At 35.9% G+C, this 20,661-nt stretch overlaps 1 protein-coding gene across 4 annotated transcripts in view; it reads left to right on the forward strand.

Moving 5' to 3' along the window:
• Window positions 1-20,661, forward strand: part of Sgcz (sarcoglycan zeta) — a 1,080,539-nt gene that overhangs the window by 665,380 nt on the left and 394,498 nt on the right. Inside the window, exons 1-2 of one of the 4 annotated variants that reach the window (XM_039094727.2) lie at window positions 1,291-12,454; window positions 17,127-17,321. In XM_039094727.2, the coding sequence (XP_038950655.1) occupies window positions 17,127-17,321 (195 nt within the window). In that variant the 5' untranslated portion in view covers window positions 1,291-12,454. Of the gene's footprint in view, window positions 1-1,290; window positions 12,455-17,126; window positions 17,322-20,661 lie in introns of those variants that run through there. The other 3 variants (XM_039094729.2, NM_001108875.2, XM_039094728.2) reach the window with 3 other exon arrangements.

The raw sequence follows: 20,661 nt of genomic DNA on the forward strand, positions 1-20,661 counted from the left end.
TTTCTTTTATGATTTTGTTGAAGATTTTTACTGGTCCTTTGAGCTGGGAGTCTTCACTCTCTTCTATACCTATTATCCTTAGGTTTGATCTTCTCATTGAGTCCTGGATTTCCTGTATGTTTTGGACCAGTAGCTTTTTCTGCTTTACATTATCTTTGACAGTTGAGTCAATGATTTCTATGGAGTCTTCTGCTCCTGAGATTCTCTCTTCCATCTCTTGTATTCTGTTGGTGAAGCTTTTATCTACAGCTCCTTGTCTCTTCTTTTGGTTTTCTATATCCAGGGTTGTTTCCATGTGTTCTTTCTTGATTGCTTCTATTTCCATTTTTAATTCCTTCAACTGTTTGATTGTGTTTTCCTGGAATTCTTTCAGGGATTTTTGTGTCTCCTCTCTATGGGCTTCTACTTGTTTATTTATGTTTTCCTGGAATTCTTTCAGGGATTTTTGCGATTCCTTTCTGTAGGCTTCTACTTGTTTATTAATGTTTTCCTGTGTTTCTCTAAGGGAGTTCTTCACGTCTTTCTTGAAGTCCTCCAGCATCATGATCAAATATGATTTTGAAACTAGATCTTGCTTTTCTGGTGTGTTTGGATATTCAATGTTTGTTTTGATGGGAGAATTGGGGTCCGATGGTGCCATGTAGTCTTGGTTTCTGTTGCTTGGGTTCCTGCGCTTGCCTCTCGCCATCAGATTATCTCTAGTGTTACTTTGTTCTGCTATTTCTGACAGTGGCTAGACTGTCCTATAAGCCTGTGTGTCAGGAGTGCTGTAGACCTGTTTTCCTGTTTTCTTTCAGCCAGTTATGGGGACAGAGTGTTCTGCTTTCAGGCGTGTAGTTTTTCCTCTCTACAGGTCTTCAGCTGTTCCTGTGGGCCTGTGTCTTGAGTTCACCAGGCAGGTCACCTGCAGTAGAAAAGTTGGTCTTACCTGTGGTCCCGAGGCTCAAGTTTGCTCGCGGGGTGCTGCCCATGAGTTCTCTGCGGTGGCAGCAACCAGGAAGATGTGTGCCTCAGTTTCCGGGAGCTTCCGTGCACTAGGGTTCCAGATGGCATTTGGTGTTTTCCTCTGGCGTCAGAGATGTGTGCAGAGTGCAGTCTCTTCTGGTTTCCCAGCCGTGTCTGCCTCTCTGAAGGTTTAGCTCTCCCTCCCAAGGGATTTGGGTGCAGAGAACTGTTTATCCGGTCTGTTTCCTTCAGGTTCTGGCGGTGTCTCAGGCGCAGGGGTCTTCCTGGGCCCTACCCTACGGGAACCCAGAGGCCTTATACAGTTTCCTCTTGGGCCAGGGATGTGGGCAGGGGTGGGCAGTGTTGGTGGTCTCCTCTGCTCTGCAGCCTCGGAAGTGCCCACCTACCAAGCGGTGAGGTCTCTCTCCCATGGGGTTTGGGAGCAGAGAGCTGCTGCGGGCCGGGATCCGCGGGTGTGGGACTTCAGGTAAACACAGGAAGTGCCCGGTCCTAGAGGTATTTTGCCTCTGTGTGTCCTGAGTTCACCAGGCAGGTTACTTGCCGGGGAAAAGTGGTCTTACCTGTGGTTCCGAGGCTCAAGTTTGCTCGTGGGGTACTGCCTAAGTCCTCTCCGCGGCGGCAGCAACCGGGAAGATCTGTGCCGCTCTTTCAGGGAGCCTCCGTGCACCAGGGTTCCAGATGGCTTTTGGTGTTTTCCTCTGGCGTCTGGATGTGTGCAGAGTGCAGTCTATTCTGGTTTCCCAGGCGTGTCTGCCTCTGTAGGTTTAGCTCTCCCTCCCATGGGATTTGGGTGCAGAGAACTGTTTATCCTGTCTGTTTCCTTCAGGTTCCGGCGGTGTCTCAGGCACAGGGGTCATGCCGCTCCTGGGCCCTCCCCTACGGGAACCCAGAGGCCTTATACAGTTTCCTCTTGGGCCAGGGATGTGGGCAGGGGTGGGCAGTGTTGGTGTCAGCCCGAGTTCTGATGAGATAGCTATTAATGCTCTTCCAGTGTAAAGACTGTGTGGAGGAAGGTGAGTGCATCTCATAATATATTGGTCCCCATGACCTATATAGTTCATAATTGCAGAGTATATCAATCTTATTGTATAGAAAATAGATGATGTTGATCTCAGCAGTAAATGTACAGTGGCTAAGTTAATGTTGAATGGATCAATTTCCATTCATCCGTTCATAAGAAAAGATTGGTATAAGTAAATTTGAATGCAAGGCTTCCAACAACTGATTTCATAGCCCCAATGCATGGATGCCATAAGGTAAACTCCTAGAGGCAGTAACCTGGAGACTAAGGCGAATCTTCATGTGCCTGCCTGGTCTTCCCAATGCCTTTAACTTAGCAGAGTAGAAGCAATAGGCCACGTGTAGTACAACTCCCCTGGATACATTCCAATATAAGTAGATGGAGCATTCTATTATATGCATGAACAGATGGGTACACTGAGGGCAAGGGGGTTAAACAATACAGGCAGTCATACAGAAAAGGTACTGGACCAATCTTCTTGGTCCAATATTAGATATGAACCGGATATAGTGATCAATCCTGCTTACTTGGTCACCTATGATGACTGTCACCAGTGAGTCCTCACCAAAATTGTCCTGCACCAAACTGAGTAACAAAGATTTGCATAATTTAGAGTTATTATATTGAGTTTGTAAATAGAATTCAAATGCAAATGCAAACTCTACATTTATTTCATTACTAAGATTTTCAAGTTGCTAAGAGACAGTTAAATGGGAATTGAATGTCTAAAATAAAACCTAAATTCTATAAATCATAAAAAGCGCATTTGAGAAACCAGCATTTACTAAAACTAATGTCTATTCTTGTTGGATGGCACTGGGAACCACACAACAGGCAAACACTAAAATAAGCTTATTGCAGTTAGATGGCTCATAACTACAAATGCCAAGTATAACTTGTTCCTCAGATCATTTTTCTTCATTTTATCATAATAACTACAATGGGTTTATGTATATTATGATAAGGAATAAGCATGAGAGTCAGAATATTCAAAAATGCTGGGAAATAGTTTATAAACCTTCTTTCAATCTGCTCATAAAGCAACATACACAATGCTTTCACTGATTTTCATGAATATAATAATATTCTGCACCTATTTTAATCACACACACTATTATTTCTAAATTCATTTCCAAGAATGAACAGTGTTGGGTATGTAACTATTTACTAACTGTATTTTCAATAATATGGGGGTTAAGATTCCATTCTAACTTTCTTTCTATTGCTGTGAGAAATATAATGAAAAAAGTCACTGGGCAAGGAAAGGATTTATCTCATCTTGTAATTCATCATTGAAGGAATGAGAACAGTAACTTAATGCAAGAATTGAAGGAGAAATCATAGAGGAAAGTGGTTAACCTTATTCTCTGCCTGCATCAGCTAGTTTTCCAATATGACTGAGACCTACTTCTCACAGTGGGCTGGCCTCTCCTACATCAACCAAAAGAGTCTCTTACAGAGGCCACAGGCAAATATGATCCAGACAGTTTACCATTCCCTCTTCTTAGGTGAAAATAGGTTGGTTTCCAGCTGACAATAAAACTAACTAGTACAGACTATAATTGTATTTATTTTTTGAGATTATGATATAATTAAAATATTTTTCCTTCCTCCCATCCCTCTAAACCCTGCCATATCTTCCTCTTTGTTCTTGTTCGGATACATGGACTCTTTTTTTCTTATTTTCTATTGGAAGTCTCAGTCAAGATAAATTTCTTGCAGCAATTATAAGTGATATTTGAATATTAAAATTACAATATTTGGAACACAATTGTTTGATCTGAAGAACGATCATATTCTATGAAAACTAAATGTTTTTTAATAAATAAAATATGCTTCCATTTTCAACTTTTCTTTTTGTTTTAAACAAAAATTTAAACTTCTCATGTTTAAATAGTTTATTCTCAGTATTTTACCTCTCTCTCTCTCTCTCTCTCTCTCTCTCTCTCTCTCTCTCTCTTTCTCTCCCATCTGTGTGTTCGTGTGCATGCATGCACGTGTCTGTACATCAGAGGAAAAGTTCTGAGTCAGAAATTTGTTATCTTCTTGGACCATGTGGATTCTAGAGATTGAATTCAACTGAGGAACCTTGGCTCCTGGCTCTTTTAGTCACTGATAATCCAATCAGCCCCGATCCTCCATAAGTTGATGTTAAACTTCCTCTGTTGTTATTTGCCAAAAATAATATGTATGTGTTTACTTTCCCCTTGTGGAACAGACCAAAGGAAATATATCACCCAATTCTAGATGGATGACCCTATGATTTTATTGGCGTTGCATGCAGAATAGGCAAAAATATACCTATAGGAATACGAATGGAGAGTTACTACAGGAAGCTACATCCTGGAGCACAGTGTTCATACAATCCCACAAGGAAGTATTTCAACTTTCCTAGCAAAAGTTTATTGTTGATGTAACCTTGGCAATGTGTTGCCTGTTAGTTTTATTTGCTTCCTCAGTCTCCTTTTTGCCAAGGAGAAATGTTTCGATCAGGAGGCAATAGCTATGAACAAAGGGTGTATAAAGCACCCTGAGGTAATTCAACAAAGTTATTCAGAGAGTTACCTTTACCTTAATCATGTCGCTTGAGTATCTGTTACTCATGCAGAGTTCATATAAAATGTCTCCACTGATGGTCCTGGACCGCTGATTCTTGTAGTCTCAGTGACTAAGCATTCTCTTATCCTATGGTGATTGCAGGTGTCCTCTGTGTAAATTGTGTTACCAGCATTCAGCAAAGATGTCAGTTAGGAGAGTTTACCGTCTCAACTTGTAATTTAAATTTTAGGCAACCTAGTCATAAACCTTATCTCTTTATTACATAATGTGTCCCAAATATTAATGTGTTCCTCCAGGCTACATATGTTCATATATTCTTCCTGCAATTTGTTGAGTGTATTCAACTCACTGCGTATATTTATTTATTTTTTTCTTTTATTTTTTTTGGAGCTGGGGACCGAACCCAGGGCCTGCGCTTGCTAGGCAAGTGCTCTACCACTGAGCAAAATCCCCAACCCTCACTGCGTATATTTAAAGTGTGTGTGTGTGTGTGTGTGTGTGTGTGTGTGTGTGTGTGTGTGTTCAATAGACACAGGTATGAACATGGCCATAGGGGCCAGAGGATAGCCTTGCCTACGTTTTCTCAGTCATCATTCATACTGATTTTGATAAAGGGTCTCTTGCTGACTGGAATTCATTTATTAGGCTAGCCGGCTGGTCAGTCAGCTCCAGAGAGCTGCTTGTCTCTTTCTTTCCCTCATTACTGGAATTAGAATACTGCTACCATGCATGCCATTAAAAAACTGTGTGGATTATGGAGGACTGAATTAGGTCCTTATCATTGCCAGACAACCATTTAGATGACTGAGCTAGCAGCCAAGACCACAAATGAAAGTACTTTTAAAGAAAAATTTCACCTCATTGCAGTAATTTTGAAACTAATCTTACCTGCCATACAATGGCAGAAAGAAAAGTTTAAATAAAACAAAAATCTAGGAAAGAAAACGAAGTGGTAATGGTGTGGCTGTGGTTGACTTGGGGCCTTGAGAATACTAAAACTCAGCTGCCACCAAAAGCCACTCAAGACTGTGTCTCTCCACTGTTGTCTGCTGATGCACACTGAGACAAGTTTTAGTAAATAAAATTTCTGAAAAGTGAAAGAAAATCATAAGAGTGAGAGGGGTCCCAAGACAGAAAAATAAAAAAGAACTTCTTTGTCTGTATATGCATATGCATGTGTATAGCTGTAGCTATGTCTCTACATACCTATATATCTACTTATCAACATAGCTATATATCATCTGTACATGTAGAGTCGGCTGAGCATCTATCGCTATCTCTATGTCATCTATACCTATGTCATCTATGTCTATATAATCTATATCTATATGTGTGTATTTACAAATATAGACATATAGATATGAGATATATAGATATATAGATATGCAGATAGATATATAGATATTTACACATATACCATATACAACTGCTTTATATGTAACTATGGGTGAGTGTGTGTCTGTGTGTTTGTGTGCATGCATATGTGTATATATGTATGTTATATATAACAGAGAATTTGACTGGATGGATATATATATATATATATATATATATATATATAATATCTTTTGTGAAGTTGGTTTCTTTTGAAGGTGATCATTCAGTATAAAATGTATTAAATGTATCACACTGACAAAAATTCAAGGCCGGTATGTTAGGGAAACTTACTTGAGTAGGCAGAAGTAAAAAATAAATGACTTTATTTTTTTCATGATCTGATGGAAAACATAGGGACATTAGTTTAAAGTATTAAAAACTAGCTCTGAGTTAATATGTCTGGGAAGGAGCCATCATTTCTGTGGATATAAAAATTGCATGATATGAGAACATGCTGCAATGGGATTTTATACTAATAATATAACAAAGAAATAATCGAGTGAATGTTATATTGTTTATTCAATCAATAAAATTATTAAAATTTTAGTATGTGAACAATACATGTTTATATTAGTTTGCGTATTAATTAAATCATTTTATTATAATTTATGTTCCAAATTGTTCAATATATTTTTCCAAAGTATAAGCTTAATAAACAAATAAGGACTATCAAATAGATGAACAGAAGATAGATAACAAAGATAACATTGGCTATGTTTGTCTGCCATAGGTCTGAGAACAAAATTCTTTCTGTATAAATTTTAGTGTGTGTGTGTGTGTGTGTGTTAATGTAACCAAACTCTTCCAATATTTTACTGCTTTTTGGTTGTAAAAGAATTTTTTAGCCCAGCTGAATGTAGTCTAAATTTTTTTTTTTACCAATTTTTAGTGTGATTAAAGGCCTTATAATCAGTAGGTAATGGTCAGAATTAGGTTTTATAGCTAATGACATAGACCTCTAAATACCTTGAAAAGGTGAATTTCTATAAATATACAACTTCATGAAATTTAAGCACAAACAGGTTATGCACTGAAAGAATTGGGAAGTATATTTTCCATGCAAAGCTTTGCAAATTCAGAGTTGTAAGAATGATGATGAGAGAGAGATCCTACAGAAAGCCAGTCAGCATGTGTTCCAGTACACGTTTCTGGAGAAGCTATTGTTTCTTAGCTTGATTGCTGCAAAATTAAATCAATAATTTATGTTTTATATGTTTTCTTTGATATCTATGAAGGTAATTAAATGTTAATCAAGAAAAGGTATTCACATTAGATTTATTTAATATCTGCAAGGTTGCCTTTATCTAGGAACCACTTGAACTAGCTCTTAGCACTTCTAACTCTTTTAAATATATTAAACATTTGGAAGTTAAGCCTACTTGTACATAAATGAACAAAAAATGTTTAAAAGTTTAACATTTCTTGGAGATCCTTCCTTGAAGGCACAGGTCTCTAATTACAGCTGTTTGTGAGATGGGGGGTAGGAGGATTGAAATTTCACAGAGTGAGTTTGCCTGAGGCACTTAAGAAGACCCTGTTTCAAAACAACATATTAAAAAAGAGCTGTAATGACAATTCGGTGGTATAGTGCTTGCCTAACAGGGGTGCAGTCTTGAGTTCAATCCAAAGGACTGAGGAAATGATTGTGGACATAGCATCTACAAGATGATTCTTTTTGTTTCAAATGATGTATTTTGTTATCAACAAATAGTGAGTATATTTTCAAATTCTATGAATCTGGAGTTCTTAAAAATTTATTCCATTGTTTAAACCTTTAAAAACAGGTCATAGATATACTTTTAGATGTGTTATTCAGCGACACATTTTAACATTCTTCAGTTTAGCTAAATTTACACACAGATGACAAAAAATCAGTAAAGAAGTCATTACAGTTTAGAATGATACACAAGTGTTTGGTACAATGGACAGTGATACGTAAGATCCATAAATCTCATTCTTTGACTACTATGATTATTGATAATCGTATGGAAGAGATGAATATCTTAGGAATGATGGAGCAATGCGTCATTTAGTTTCATCTGACTGAGCACTTACTGAATACACAAAGCAACTGATATACAGGGACCACAGCTACTTACTTCTTTAATAACGTTATTAAGCGCCTCCTATTGCCCCTTAGGGAGTAGTAGATGAATGGGCAAAATTAAACAAATGCATATTCAACTCAGAGGTAGAAATATATATATATTGAAGAAAAACAATATCTGAATCTTGTTAGCGCTGAAGAAGAAAGTCTGGTTGAAAGATAACGATGTTTCTGTAGAGAAAAACATCCCTAACCCCATGGGATCCTTTCTCTTCATTTCTCTGATCTCAGTTGACCTTGAATCTCTCACCTGCTGTTAGCGATTTCTCCAGTCTATCTGAAATGGGGCAGATAAGAATATTCTCCTGTGTCAGGAAGTATTTTGCCCATATCTTTAGGTTTTCCTGAAGTTTGTTGAAGTTTTCACAATGAGGCCTTACATACTGCTGTATCTGAACGCAGCATACCTTTTTTTTCCCTCCTGTTTTGTTTATTGAGTTTATAGTTACCATAAATAAGTGAGCTATACATCTTTTCTAGGATTTAAGCTCACAGATTTGAATGGTTCATTCAACAATATTTTTCAGCATGTGATAAAGTAACATATTGAGAGGACAGTGAAAGCTTTCCTCTCGTGGTTGCTAGTTTAAGAATCCCTAAGAGCTAGTGTCTCGATATCAGCATTAAGTCCATGTCTCTGGCAATCCAAAGGTAGTCGAAGCATCTAACACTTCTTGGAAGTGTCTAGAGCTGAGAAACAAGAGTTTAATACAGGGTCATTAGGTACACCCATACCATTTCATTTACTTAGTGTACATTTATTTTTCTTGTCTCTACTTATGTCCAACAGGGCCACAAAATTTTTCATTTAGTATCTTTACTGTAGTCTTTCTAATTCATAAAAATCTTTATATCAGAAGAAACTGCTAAACTCACTTAGCTTCACAGTATCAGTGAACATTATATATATATATATATATATATATAGTCAAAAATAATGACAAAAGTAATAAATAACACTAAACTATAACCAAATAAGAGGATACAGAAAACTGTGATGTTCTGTATATGCGGTTCAGCTATTGTTGACCATGAAGCCTGTCCTGGAGTGGTTGACATATACCATTGTTTCTCTATTGGAGCAGTTATAAGTGACAATTCAGTTGTTAACATTTGCCCACTGATAAATATCAAAGCACACATAGCAGGCACAGTAAGAAACATGATAGCTAAATAACTATGAATCCTTTTAATTGGTACTAGTCACACTGTGTGAGAGCTATTGAGGCTTTCAACTCTCTTTATGTGCCATTAAATCTTTCTGAATCTATTTCATTAAAGGCTGATACTAAAAAAATTCACGCCTGTTAAGTGGCTTTTATTTTCTTTATTTTGATAATCAATACTTACTAATGTCCTGAACAGAAAGCTAGTTTAAGTTAGATTTTGTTGCTCTCTACTTGTTAATTTATGATTAATTCATTTAAAGTAACGCAAGCTAAACTAAAACATGTTTATTAAAATGATTGTATTTCTTCATCTCCAAAGCTGAACTAATATAAACAGAACACATTTCCCATCCCTGAGTTATAAATATAATTTTTTGGTCAAAATAAATATGATGATACAAAATCACACCTTTTTCCCTTGAGTTGTGACCAAGATCAATGTAGAAAAGTGACTTTTAATAGACTATTTTGAAATTCAAGAATTTCTGTAAAAGCTTGTGTTTTCAAGTTTGTCACCAGATGGCAGAGGTCTTACTCTGTCAATCATGCTATTTCCCTAAGACTTTTCTGCTTAGTGTTCAGATAAAAGCTAGTAATGTTTATTCCTTTCAGATTCCTGTTCTAACCATTGTCCTGCAAATGTGCTATTTTATTCTAAACAGTGAGGGCTTTCTGCTTCCAACATTATGTTCTCATGGCAAATCTGTATTTTACTTAAAGCTTTTTTTCCTCAGCCCCATGCTGTGTGGGGGCAGTAGTCCTTGCCAGCAGGCAGCTCTCGCATAAAGTCTTAGTATAAACAATGTCCAAGTATGTCTCTGTTGTTTAGCTCTTGGTATTAGTAAAACAAATAGTAGGCGAAAAGACCTTCTCAAACACCTTTAAAATAATTCTTTAGTGGTTTTTTTTTCCCCAGCTATAAAATAGAAAATAGTCACCTTCATGTTAATAATTAAGTCCACTTTCATGTTAATAAAAATAAAAAAATAAACCCAAATTGTGCTAAATAAATATCAAAATTGATATTCTCTTTATAAACGTGTTTGTTTGATAGTATACGATAAGCCAAGAGTGACTGATAGATCACTGCAACTTCCTTTAAGAAATGCTCACATCTTAATGACACTCGTTTGGCTAGGGATGTGCAGCCCTTTTAGTGCTCATTCTGTATTCTCTTTCATGTCATGTTTGATGACAGAATCTTCTCTTTCCTATCTCAAGAGGCAGCTCATCTGACTCGTCCATGTTCATCCCTCCTGAAACTCAGTTGCTATGGTCCTTTGATGCCTAATGCTATAAAAAGCTGACTCCGATATTTTCCATAAAATAACTGGAAGAACATCCAGCTCAAATGGATATTTTTTTCTTAAATAGCTAATTTTGACTACCATTATGCTTTAATGTGCTCTTGTGCAAAAGTCTCAAAGATAGGGAGATGTTTAAATTGCCTTGCTAAGTAGACTTTACTGTATTGTTTTCAGTTTCTCTCAGTATTAGTAGCTGTTTAGAGACTCATTTTCTTGGAACAGAAAATAAAATACTTTTCTAGTGTGTAATGTTCGGGTCATAGAAGTTGGACACTTTAAGCATTTTGCCCTTCAAACTATCTCACTGGTGTCTTTTACAATTAACTTCAGAAAAGAAAAAAAACCTACTTATACAGCAGTTAAAAAAGAAAGCATTAGCTATAATGTGGAAGAGAGAAAATTTTAAAGTATTTTTTTCTATTTAAAGGGAAAGGTCGTTCTACCTTAAGGTCTTCCTTTCCAACTCCCAGATTATCCTTATGTAAGTCAAGGTAATATCCATTTGAGAGTTGGGGGAACTGGGAGGGAGAGCCCTTAAGTCACTGCCCTCAGGTCACAAACCATGAGATGGCTGCACTGGGATTGTTCCTCAGCACAGAAGTCTTGGCCTCTATTGAGTCCCCTGTGCTCAACTTCGTGGATGGAATCAAAGGCAAACAACTGTAGCGCTCAATCTCACATCGTAAACACTCAATGAACAGTGACACTAACGTGAATTGCCACTTCTCCTATAACATAAGTATTCCCAAGGAAGAATTTCGGAGGCTTTAGAACTCTGATGAAAATTTTATAATGGCAAGAATATTGCATGTTCATACTTCAGCTTGCCCAGTGTCATCTTCATAATCTACAATTAAAAACAATTTCTCAAATGACCTGTTGTGCAGGAGACACATGCTTCTCCCCTAAATTCAGTTTTCTCATGACAGGAAACACAGACCTGGATAGTAATTCGATGCCCAATTTATATTTACTACAATGGAATCAAACAGGTATAGGGATGTATTACTCAGGGTTCTCTAGAGTCACAGAACTTATGGGTAGTCTCTGTATAGTAAGGGAGTTTATTATGATGACTTACAGTCTGTAGCCCAACTCCCCAACAATGGTCAGCAGCAGCTGTGAATGGAAGTCCAAGGATCTAGCAGTGGCTCAGTCCCACAAGGCAAGCAGAGGACAGAGAGTCTTCCCTCTTCCAATGTCTTTATGTAGGTCTCCAGCAGAAGCTGTGGTCCAAATTAAAGGTGTGTACCACCATGCCTGGATCTGGGACTTGCTTTGTCCCAAATGACCTTGAACTCAGAGATCTCTTTGCCTTAATCTCCTGGGATTCATAGACACTTTGCCTCAAGATCTGGGTCAAAGGTGAGCCTTTCAATTCTGGACTATAGTTCGTTCCAGATATAGTCAAGTTGACAACCAGGAATAACTATTAAAAGGGATAAGAAAATAATGTGTTTATTCCTTGCAGTTCCATGTTTATTTCTCTACATGGCATACAAAGTTTATGTAATATGGTTAATAAAATTGTTAAATGTCCTACTTATAAAAACAGTGGTATCAGTTATATTCAAACATACAATTTGATTCTATTTTCATCTTTATCATCAGATTATCACTAGTGGTCAAACGTAAACTGGTCTTAGTAGGTTCTCAATATTTTTACTTGGTCTACAGGAAACCTGAAAGCACACATGCATGTATGTATATGTATCTATGTGTGTGTATGTGTGTGAGTGTGTGTGTGTGTGTATCTGTGTGTGAGTGTGTGTATATGTGTGTGAGTGTGTGTTGTAAGGGCTGCAGATGTGTGTGAATACAAGTACCTGTACTCTTTTTTCCAGATCTGGACAAAATCTAGAAATTGAAGAGCCATGTCTCACTACTCTCCTATAAATTCTCCATTCTTGCAGCCATTTTAAGTTGTCTCAATCCCTTCTCAGACAAGGTAAAAAGGATATAGTTATATGGCACACACTTTGTTGATATATTTTATTCACTCTTATAGACTTTCTACTTTGTAGAAAATAAAATGGAACGTTACTCTATTGGTTTCATTGTTAAATTTAATAATTAAAAGGATGATCATTGGCATTGAAAATCTCCCTAATTTTATTCTTTAGTATCATTGATATAATTGGGGTGTAATATTTGTTGTTCTTCCTGTACACACAGAGGGATACTTCAGCTAATGAAATTTTTTCATGCCTGCCTTCTTCCACTTTCATTTAAGAAGATAGTCAAACTTCATGAATAAAATAGAGGAAGTATTTGGTAGAAAACTGAAGACTATACCAATGTCTACAACTATTCTAAGTCCCGGCACTGACATCTAAGTGAAGATAGTTGATAGTAATCAGCCTCTGAGGAATGATAAAGGGAAGGTTTGTTTTAGGATTATCACATCTAAACCAGGCAACTAAATTCAGTAGAATGAATTCTATTCTATTATAATCTGATGTGTATCTCTACACTAAAATCCTGGTGACAAGGATCAAACAATAGTAATGAGTTATATTCATATCCTTCTACTTGTGTGACTGGTTCATTGGTCATCATCTCTAAATCATCAGCCATCTAGGGGCTCTTTGATCCAAATTTTATAACCCTGAAAAATTACTCCTGTATTATTTTTCTAATCTCCTTTCATTTCTATATCCATTTCTACATGTGAACTTGAATTTATTCCAAGTTATTTCTCTAAAGCCAGATTGGCTCCATATCCTCATGTGGAATCTGATGTGTTTATTCCTTTTATTTTTAAAAATCTGTCAATTTTTCTTTAATTTTTATTTATACTATATTCTACATCTGAAAATTCTCACAGAACATTAACCTCTCTTACAATATAAGCATAAGGTTAGACTCCCATGTTACATCTTTTATGAAGCACTCTTTTTCTGTTTTATGTGTTATCATTTTTATTATGATTAATATGTGCTTTCATCTCTAATAATATATCATATATATGGATTGAAATCTGCAGTGTATTATTATAGTTATTTTCTTTAACCATGTATTTATCACATTATTTTTTGTGTGCTGGTTGTACTTTCATAGTATATTAAATCCTTAAATGTTTAAATCATGAACTAATCCCACAGATCAATGTCAATTCATAAAATTATTGACTAATCTAAGAATACCCTTTGCCACTTTTACTAATGTTTCCAATGCTTCTGACTTACATAAAAACCTTAATATCCATGTTACATAGGTTGGACTATTTAGTATCGAATAGGATAAGATTTTGCTATCTTAGATGATTTTCCCCTTCTGTAGTCCTCTACTTTTCTGATTCAGTAACTAGTGGACTTCATTCTTCTAATTTCTTTCTCATTCAGCTTAAGAGACTGAGAATTTCCCAGGGCTACATGATTAGACATGAGCCATGTTAACTCACTTTTGATTAACCAATTTCTTCTGACTTTATAACCTATACTCTACAGAAGACAAAAAATAGTTAGATTAAAACATAGTTTTATAGTTTTGGATGAAATATTTGAAAACTCAGATCTGCCCACATATCTTGATTTAACCTTTAAATGCCTTGATGGAAGTTTGATCAATTTCTTACATTTTAAAGGATTTTTTTTAATTGGTGGAGAAATTACATGATCTCCTTCTAAAACAGTTCTGCTCTGAATTATAGGGAGAGGCACTTATATCCATTCACATTATTCAAAGACATCAGTATCTTGATCTAAGAAGGAGATGCAATGGTTTATGCAACTAACACACATTAGGCTTTGTATGGATTCTAACTATTTCTGAATATGTGAGATGGGGTGCAAAAATTAGGCACCACAAAAAAGACAATTGAGATTTTAATTGGTTCAAGTTGCTGAGAGAATTGGAGATTTGAGAGGATTGAATCCATATTGCAAAAGAAGGATAACTAGTAATTACCCAGGGGATCATCTTGGGATGATGAAACTTTCTCTCAGGAAATGGTGACCTTTATTTCTGTACTATTAGACAAGTTGATCATGTTGGTGTCAAGAGAGTAAAGAAGATGGGAAACTTTATACCTCAGGTCCTGTGGTCTCGGTCAAAGTACATAGGCACAAACATGGCTCTGTTTGCTTTCTTGTCATCTGTATTTAGTGTATTGGAAATACTCTGAAAGTTTGTGCTGTGCATTGATTCACAACAAAGAGAAACATCACAAAACCACACAAGTTTTAAAATAAAAAAATACATTCAGTCCTGTGTATTTTGGATGAGGGCCATTCAGCCTCTATTTCTGTGCATTTGCTTCGGAGGTCTCTTAGAATGAAAATGTAAGATGAATGAAAACTATATCTAATTTATTTGTCATTTCTGTACTGATCCTAGGAACCCACGGTATTTGACAGGGTGGCCAGACAACAGGTTAGACTTTCAAGTTTAAATGTGACACTGCTCCCTTAGAGCTGTATCCTCTGAGATGGCTAGTGCTGCTTTATTCCAGCCACAGAAAGTTTTCTCAGCTTGTAAATAATTGGATCTCCAATTTTTAATTTGGAAAGGAGCTTTTAGGGTAAACTGTAACCTCACTGTACTTCTGTAGCTTCGATTCTCTGAAGTATCTTTGAAGGAAAGGGATATTCACTGACTGACAAATCAAGTTTGACTTCTCAAAGACAAGCATCGCATAACTACACAAATTTTAAAATGAAAAAAATACTTTCTCTTCTATGTATTTGGGATGAGGTACATTCAACTTTTATTCCTTGGCATCTCTTTAAGAGCTTCCTTAGAATGGAATTCCAGAGATATGTTAAGACAAAACTAATTAAATGGTAATTTTTCTTGTTTTCAATCCTAGTTTTATTTTTGTGCTTATTAGGAGCAGACACATTTTATGAGTCATTTACTGCTCTCTAAAATAGATATATGAGCTTAATAATTTTAAGAATAATTTTATTAATTTTCCATTTGAGCATACCATAATTTAAACAGAAATATAAGCTATAACCAACATGAGCACAACATAAATATAAGTTAAATATTATTTTCCATTCAAAAATCTCATAAGAATTTAAAATAAAAATGCCTTATTTTATGCTTATGAAATTATCAAAGTTTTCCATATTAGAAAGTAAACTCGGGCTTTTTTTACCTAAGTTAGTTATAAGTTGTAACAGAATGTAAAAAGGACTGTCCTTTGAGACTAATTTTAGGGGCTGGAGAGATGGCTCAGCCGATGAAGGCTAGGCTTACAAGCAAGAATATAAGGGGACAATTTTAGAACTTTAATTTATGTATTGCCAAGAAATATCATCTTCCCTTTTTTGGAAAACTGACCTGTCCACATCATTACATCACTGTGTGGTATATGGTGACCTTTAGATCTTCATATTTTGTCACTCATTTCAATATTCCTCAAACAAATGACCAGGAACTTTTGGGGAATTAGCAGGTGTTAAGTGAAGGAGCATCAATTTATTTAGTGACACAGCCATTAATAAATTGCCCTTGCATAAGCAGATGACCTCCTACCAACCCTTGGGTAAGAAACTCTAATTAAACTCAGTGGGTCCCAGATACACACAAAGAAAAATTTGGATAAAGACTTGCTGGGAGACAGTTGTCAGCAAAAGGGGAAGTGACAGAGGGAATGGAGAAGTTATAAGAACAAAATTCAATGCACAAAAGCATGAAAATTAGAAAATATACAATGTTAAATCCATACTGTGTATAATTATTTTTCCATGAATAATTCCTGAAAACACATTTCCCATTTTCATGCGAAGGTATACACTAACCAATTTACATGGTGTCTTTTCAGAGAAAGGTATAAAAGCTTCAGAGTACCTAGGAATGGAGACGCTTAGCCCCAGGACTTCAGGTCTGAGTCTCCTAGACACTGGTGGAATTAAATAGGCTTGCCTGGAAACAGTATGTGTGATTGGAAGAATCAACTAAAATGCTGTGCCACTAACACTAACAATGACAATTTGAGAGTGGCTGTTTTATTTCAGTTTTGCAACAATAATTATTTGCATGCTCTCTGGGTATTTTTTTTCCTGAGGACTCTTATACCATTTAAATATGAAAATTAAAGATTGGTTTTATTTTTTAATCTCTCTCTCTCTCTCTCTCTCTCTCTCTCTCTCTCTCTCTCCCTCTGTCTCCCCCTCTCCCTCTGTCTGTCTCTGTCTCTCTCTCTGTCTCTCTGTCTCTGTCTCTCTCTGTCTGTCTCTGTCTCTGTCTCTGTCTCTCTCTCTCTTTCTTTCTCTCTCCCCCTCTCCCTCCATCCCTCCCTCTGTCTCTCTCTGTCTCTCTGTCTCTGTCTCTCTGTCTCTCTGTCTCTCTGTCTCTCTCTCCCCCTTGTTTCCCTATTCATCTTCTCTCCTTCCCCCTCCTTTCCTGTGTACTCACGGCTGGTCTTGTTTTTTCCTCTATACATTTTGAACCTTCCTTTCGTCCTTCATGCCCATCTTGCTTTCATCCTCTTCTCCTTAATATCCCAAATATTCTATTCATCCTTTTCCCCCTACTTTCCCCTCCCTCAAACACTTCCTATCTCCCTGCATCTTTTTCTTCCTTTCCACCGTTACCACGTCCTCTTTTACTCCTCTCCTGCTCCCCTTTTCTATCTTGTTCTCCTTCTGCCTTTTTCTCTTCCTTTCTAGATGACTCGAGAACAATACATACTAGCCACACAGCAGAACAACCTGCCGAGACCTGAAAATGCTCAACTCTATCCTGTGGGGATTTATGGATGGCGAAAGAGGTGCTTATACTTCTTTGTCCTACTGCTGTTGGTTACCATGATAGTTAACTTAGCCATGACAATATGGATATTGAAGGTTATGAATTTCACTGTGGTAAGTACCACCATGATTTTACATCTATTGCTTTGGGATCAAAGATGGTCTAACTTGATTGTTATTTTTTTTTAAAGAAAATGATTCAATTCACTCTTTCCAAGTGTATATCTTTAACTCTCCAAAGTGACTATACATTTTACATCAGAATTACTTCGAATATATTTAGTTATGATGTGCATACAATAATCTACCTGTCATTTAAGTGTGGAAAATTTACATTAAGATAGGACAGAACCTTGATTCATAAATAACTTAGTATTACTTAACAAATAAGCATTATCCAATGCTTGTTGCACTTGAACATTCAAAAAATACTTTTCTTAGACTTTAATTTATAAAATATAACTGCTTCGGATTATCCTTGATATTGTTCATAATTTCATGTTTATCTTTATTTGTCCTATAAACCCTGGACATATTCCAGTAATGTGTGGTTCATAAAGTGTAACTTCCATCAAAGGTCATCCAGTTCTTCAGAACTTGTGCTTGGTATACCAAATATAAAACATAAATGGCCTGGAAATAAAGTTATTGTATGATAATTAATAGATGAATACCACCATGACTCTGGATTGTATTGGAAAATTTGGATGCATATTATTGAACGTGTATCTGACTTACATAAGAAAAACTCATTGTGTTAGAAAAGTCAGGCTTAGCCCAGACTGTATTTTCAACCTCAAAGCTTCTACATTTCAAATTCCTTTTTGAATATAATAAGATAACAACGGTTTCTTTTATTAAATAGTTCTTTTATAGGTGGCAGATTCTTTCAAACTAAAGAAGTTGAATAGTACCCATGGTCAAATTCTTAGGCAGCTAGTACTGTGCCAGGCAAAGGGAAACCACTTGTAACATAGGCACAGAATGATATGAAATGTATCCATCTGTGTGTATGTTTTTCTTTGACAAATGTACTATATAATGTAGAATGTATGAAGGGATCATGAGACTCTATTGTGTCTTTGTTCACACATCTCTGTATCTTTACAGTCAGGTAAGTATATCTTGCTATTTGCACTCTTAATTTTGTTATTATTTTACATTCTCAAAGGTAAATCTAAAGTTGCCTGTTATGATTTTGTTGAATTCCATGTATGGAGCAGGTTGTTTAGTTTTCATCTCTACTGGATACTGATTTAACAATATAACAACAACAACACAACAACAATACAACAACACAACAACACAACAACAAAAACACAAGAACAGCAACACAGCAACAACAACAACATCAACAACAAAACAACAACATAACACGACAACAACACAACAGCACAACAACACAACAACACAACAGCACAGCACAACAACACAACAACACAACAACACAACAACAGCAACACAACAACAACAACACAACAACAACAACAACAAGAACAACAACAAATTAACAAAATTATTTTTGTTCTGACTTTGTTAACTCAATAGTCTACCCTGAAACAGAATCTCAAAGTGGAAACAAGCTAAGCATCGTGTCATAGTGTAGGATTCTGCACACAAGTGCAGAAGGAGAGTGTGTGGGCAAGTGGCCTACTTTTCCAATCAAGAGAAAAAAAGTGTTTAAATCACAGTCAGAGAAACAGTTTTCATGGAGAAAAATTATCCCAGAAATGATTCCATTCGTTCTGAGATATGGCAGATACTGAAAAGTAGACAGAAAAATATAAACAGAAAACCTGAGCAAGCAGAAAGTTCATGTGTCGCCATTCTTAAAAAAATAAATAAATAAAAATAAATAAATAAATAAATAAATAAATAAATAAATAAATAAATAAATATATTTAGAAAAAGTTTAGTGTCTATGATCCTGGGTCAGAGCAGAAAGTATCCCTGTAGGACGTAAGGTATAAAGATAACGTTTGCTTATGAGAGTCACTGGTTGGCACAGTTTCTCTTGCCCTTTGGCATATTTGGGTATAGAGTATGTATTCTGTTCTCTGCCTGTATGTTTCCTGACAGTGACATCATTTGTTGATTTATTGCAATAGTGAAGGACACATTCATTCCTCTTCAGAAACTTTCCCTCTTACTTTAAGCACCAGCTAAACTAGTGTTTGCTAATTGGGACCATTTACATCCTTCTTAATAATTAGGAACCACATAAAAGCAAACACATATCATTTAAATATAATAAAAACAAATTTTATATAAATATGATATACATACTTTATCTTTATAAAAATATATATCCGTATAGCATCTACAAATTAGGGGACCTAACCAAGGTGTTTTATTATTAAAATGTTTAAATCAAAATATAATTACAATATAATTCCTGTGTAAGTATGAGTATTACACCCACAAACTGTGTGATTAGAACTAACAAAACAACTTAAATATGTTTAATAAATAAAGGGATATTTTACCTATTACAATTTCAATAGTTTGGTTTTCTTTTTTATCTCAAAAGCTATCTGTCAAAAGATTATGAAAGAATACATCAGCTCTGTCAAGAAAAGTCTGTTTTTATCCAGGGAACTACATTGCGGGAATGTTTAGCTTCAAGCCAGGTTAGCTTTTTAAACATATTTAAATTAATTAGAAAGTATAGAAAGAACATAATTACATGGCTGCATGCCTCACTCTCCCAAGGACATCGTCCCATGCTGATACCTAGGTTTACAAAGCCATTCTTGAGACATAATTGAAAACATCACCTGTTTTGCCAGGATTCTTGTAAGCCTTGGGGTTGCTGTCACCCATGGAGCTACCTAATTTGGGCCCCTGCTGCCCAAAATGTAAATGCCAGCATATGCTGATATAGTCATGGGGTGAATAAAAAGTGGTGTTTTGTTAAACATAGCATTTGTTGCATTTCCCTCCAACTCTTTAAATCTTGGTTTTTACCTATACTCAAATGAATCTGCCCTTTCTTTAACTACTGAGCTATTTGTATAGAGTCTCATGCAAATGAAGCTATGATTGCATTAGGATAATGTTAGCATTCTACTCCAGTATAGATATTGATAGTTTTCAGAGAAATTCAGAATTACTTAAGTCATTGAAGAATATTGCAGAACTCTTAAAAAAAGGCTATCACAGTATTAAGTAGAATAGATTAAGTTAAACACAGTTGAAAACTCTGAAATAATTTGTAATCCTCCTACATAGAGCAGTAAAAATAAATTTTATGGTTTTGCTAGTACATTATGAGTGGATTTCGTTATCCAGGGCATACCCGACCTACTTGTTATCCTTTAACAAGAGACAGAGATATGGAAATTATTTGGGGAATCTTAATTTGTCTACACAAAACATATTTTATTTTCATTTTAAGTGCTATCATCCAATACATGGGAATATACAGGTGTTAGCATCCTTTATTTGAATAAAG

This window comes from Rattus norvegicus, chromosome 16, assembly GCF_036323735.1.
Source record: "Rattus norvegicus strain BN/NHsdMcwi chromosome 16, GRCr8, whole genome shotgun sequence".
In the NCBI taxonomy this organism is placed as follows: Eukaryota; Metazoa; Chordata; class Mammalia; order Rodentia; family Muridae; genus Rattus; species Rattus norvegicus.